The 3,931-nt window shown below is 53.8% G+C and overlaps 1 protein-coding gene across 1 annotated transcript; it reads right to left on the minus strand.

The window, feature by feature from the left end:
- Positions 1-3,120: 3,120 nt before the first annotated feature.
- On the minus strand, positions 3,121-3,925 carry LOC113941668 (zinc finger protein 70-like; the record flags this gene model as incomplete). Its single annotated transcript, XM_027632806.1, is given in 4 exon segments — positions 3,121-3,258; positions 3,260-3,386; positions 3,389-3,589; positions 3,592-3,925. Coding segments are annotated over 4 exon segments (738 nt in total), but the record flags the coding sequence as incomplete, so codon positions are not given.
- Between the last annotated feature and the right edge of the window lie 6 nt (positions 3,926-3,931).

A 3,931-nucleotide genomic window follows, 5' to 3' on the forward strand; every position in this document is an offset into this window, starting at 1 on the left:
CCCCAAATGGGGGTCGTGTCCCCCCCCTTGCTCTCCCACAGCCTCTGTGGCCCTCCCCTGTCCCCCCCCCGCTCTCACCCCCTTTTCTCTCCCCACAGAGCTCCTGAGCCGCTGGTGGCTGCAGCCCCTCCCCGTGGCCTCGGGCCCAGCTGGGACCTCCCAGTCCATCCCCACCCTGAGTTTGGGGGGTCATGTGTCCCCCTCGGGCCTGCTTTTATTCTGACCCCAGCCGGCTGCTCCCAGTGTTCCCAGTAAAGCTTCCCAGTTCTCCCCAGTCCCTGTTTTGGGGGGCAGTGAGGGCAGGGGGGAGGGGATCCCTGTCACAGCTTTACTCCTTCTAAAAAACCAAGCAGGAATTTTTCTTTGCCCTGCCCCACTGGAAAAGAAAGATGTTGAATGGGGGAGGGGTCTTTGCCTTGGGTGACTCACACCCACAAAAGAACTGGCCCAGCCCACACTGCAGGTTGGGAGCCCTCAGAAGGCTCTGGGGGATGTGGAGTGTTTTGCTTTCTCCTGGGCAAAGGGCAAGGCCCTTCACTTTGGCCTTAACTCAGGCAAGGGGTGTGTTGGAGAGGCTCCGAGGTCCTTTTGTTCTGGGCCTGCTCATCTGGCTGTTTGCTGGTTCCCATTTGCCTTCGTTTCCTGCGCCCTGTTCTGCCCCCAGCCCGGACCTGCTCGGACTTCATGGGACAGGTTTGACCCCCCTACAGAGGAAGGGTCCCTTTTGGGGAGGAGGTCGCCCTTTCCCTCCTCCGCTCCCGTGTTGGCAGTGGCGTGTGCTCATCGGCCAAAAGGGGGAAATCCCAGCCACAGCCAGTCATAGACAGTGGGAGTTTTGTGGGAAGAACCCACTTTTCCCCTTTTCCCTCCTCGCTTTGGAGGAATCTCCATTGGCGGCCCAACAGCGCCCCCTGCTGGCCGTGATTGGAATTGTGGTAAAAGGCAGAAAGTTCCCAACTCTTTCCTTTGGAAGGGGATTTTTGGCTACAGGATCATTGCTTGGTTGGTTTGGTGTTCTGTTGTTCTTCTGCCAATAAAAAGATATCCTTTAATAAAGAGCTGTTATTTTTCCTTTTTTCATATGTGCTGGTTTAAACGTTAACCAGCAGGGGAAACCAACCCAACTCAAAAGAGAGATTACAAATCAGAATAACAATTTAATAAAATAATACAATAAGTACGACCACACGGACAAGCAACCGGCCCTAACCCACAAAGCCCAAATGTACGACCCAGCACCCCAGGGCACAAACAAAACGGTGCTTCCTGGGCCCCCCCTGAGTCCAAAGCAAAGGGAGAGGGGAAAAAAACCTGCTGGTGGGAGAGCTGCTGCAGTCTGGTCAAAAGTGGTGATTGATCGGTCCCAGCTGTTCTAACTAGGACACCTGTGATGTCACTGCTGTGTCTGTGGCAAGGGCAGGGGGGAAGAACATTCACCTCCAGGTGATGGGCTGGCTCCCAGGGCCTGAAGGTTCCCCCTCCAACTAATCCGCCGGTCACAGCCCTCTGCTCGGCCAACCAGGCACCTCGCTGCCCTTTTCCTGCCCCGCCACTGCCATGGGGAAGAAAATGCAACCCAGGGAACCTCCCCAATCTTTTGGGGTCCCCCTCGGTCACCGACTTCAGGGGGGGCTCCACTCCATGGCTGGCTGCTCCCGGCCCAGCCTGGGGTGTTGTCCCAGTTAGGACAGCCAGGACCAGTTCATCACTGGATGGGTGTAACCCAGAACTGTGTATTCTACACCCTCCACGCCATTGCCCAGAAACTGTTGTCAATGAATCATTTACACCCTCTGCCCAGAGCAGCCCTGACTCCTCAGGCCATAAACTGGGTGTTAAGAGGCCTGTGAGATAGGAGGGTGTTTTTGTCCTCACACCCTTTGTGGAACTCCCTGCCCTGAGGGAGGGACTGGGCATTCCTGCCTGAACTGGAGGATAATCTTGGGGTCTTGGGACTTTTGGAACCACTCTCAGTGGCCGGTCTGAAAAATAAAAGCTGGACATGATTCCAGTTATGGGGGAACTGGAATCCTTTACTGAACACAAGAACACAATTTTAAAGGCATCTGGGGCTGTTAATGAAAGGGCCAACCTGTGTTAATTGGGGAGTTACACGAGCTTTTACTGCAGTTTCCAAAGAGTTAATTTTTCTTCTGGTAGGATTGCACGGGGGACGGAGGGATTACAGGGGTTTAGACATGGTTTTAACAATCATCTCAAAAAGTCCTTTCTTAATTCTTCTTGGAGCCAGGTTTGTATCTTTGGGTTGTACATCAACAGGTCTCTTCTGGACAAGGGTCCAAATTTCTTCAGGTCATGAGATGTTTGTCAAACGAGCTTTCTTTTGCTGGAAGCTGGGTTTGGGCTCCCACACTCGTGGGATCCAGAGGGAGACTGCAGATCACACCTTTCAACCAGACTGAGACCACCACCGTCAACCAGACTGTGACCACCACTCTTCAACCAGAGTGAGACCACCACTGTCAACCAGACTGTGACCACCACTCTTCACCCAGAGTGAGACCACCACTGTCAACCAGACTGTGACCACCACTCTTCAATAAGACTGTGACCACCACCGTCAACCAGACTGTGACCACCACTCTTCAACCAGAGTGAGACCACCACTGTCAACCAGAGACCACCACTGTCAACCAGACTGTGACCACCACTGTCAACCAGAGACCACCACTCTCAACCAGACTGTGACCACCACCCTTGACCAGACTGAGACCACCACTGTCAACTGGACTGCAACCACCACCCTCAACCAGACTGTGACCACCACTGTCAACCAGAGACCACCACTCTCAACCAGACTGTGACCACCACCCTTGACCAGAGTGAGACCACCACTGTCAACCAGACTGAGACCACCACTCTTAATCTTAACCAGACTGTGACCACCACTCTCACCAACAGGGTTTTTTTCCCCTCTCCTTTTACTTTGGACTCATAGGGCCCAACAAACACCACTCTGTTCATGCCCCAGGGTGCTGGGTTATACATTTGGGTTTTGTGGGTTAAAACCAACTGTTTGTCTGTATAATCGTACTTATTGTGTTATTTTATTAAATTGTTATTCCAATTTATAATATCTCCTTTAAGTTGAGTTCATTTCCCCTGCTGGTTTACCTTTAAACCAGCACACCAGGGCTGTGCCCAACGTGGGTCCCTGTGGATCATCCAACGTGGGTCCTCCGATGGCTGCTGCAGTTGGAGCAGCGGCCGAAGCTCTTCCTGCAGTTGGGGCACTCGGGGCTTCCCTTACTGGTGGGTCTGTTGGTGGGAGGATAAGGCAGAGCTGTCCCTGAAGCTCTTCCCACACTCCCCACATGTGTAGGGCCTCTCCCTGATGTGGATGTGACAGTGGGTGTAGAGGGTGTAGCTGTCCCACATTCCCCACACATATAGGGCCGTTCCCCAGTGTGGATATGCTGGTGGCTGAGCAGCTTGGTGCTTGTGCTGAAGCTCTTCCCACATTCCAAGCACTTGTAGGGTCGTTCCCTGGTGTGGATGCAACGGTGTTTGCAAAGGCTGGAGCTGTCCCTGAAGCTCTTCCCACACACCGCACACGTGTAGGGCCTTTCCCACTGTGGATCATCTGGTGTCGGAGCAGGTGGGAGATCTGAGTGAAGCTCTTCCCACATTCTCCACATGTGTAGGGCCTTTCCCCACTGTGGATCATCTGGTGGGTGAGGAGGTGGGAGCTCCGTTTGAAGCTCTTCCCACATTCCAAGCACTTGTAGGGCCGTTCCTCACTGTGGATGTGACGGTGGTTGCGGAGGGTGGACCCCTGCCTGAAGCTTTTCCCACATTCCCTACACGTGTAGGGCCGTTCTCCAGTATGGATGTGCTGGTGCCTGAGGAGGTTGTTGCTCCTGCTGAAGCTCTTCCCACATTCCAAGCACCTGAAGGGCTTTTCCCTGCT

Source organism: Corapipo altera, unplaced genomic scaffold (genome assembly GCF_003945725.1).
Source record: "Corapipo altera isolate COAL_440 unplaced genomic scaffold, ASM394572v1 58720, whole genome shotgun sequence".
Taxonomy (NCBI): Eukaryota; Metazoa; Chordata; class Aves; order Passeriformes; family Pipridae; genus Corapipo; species Corapipo altera.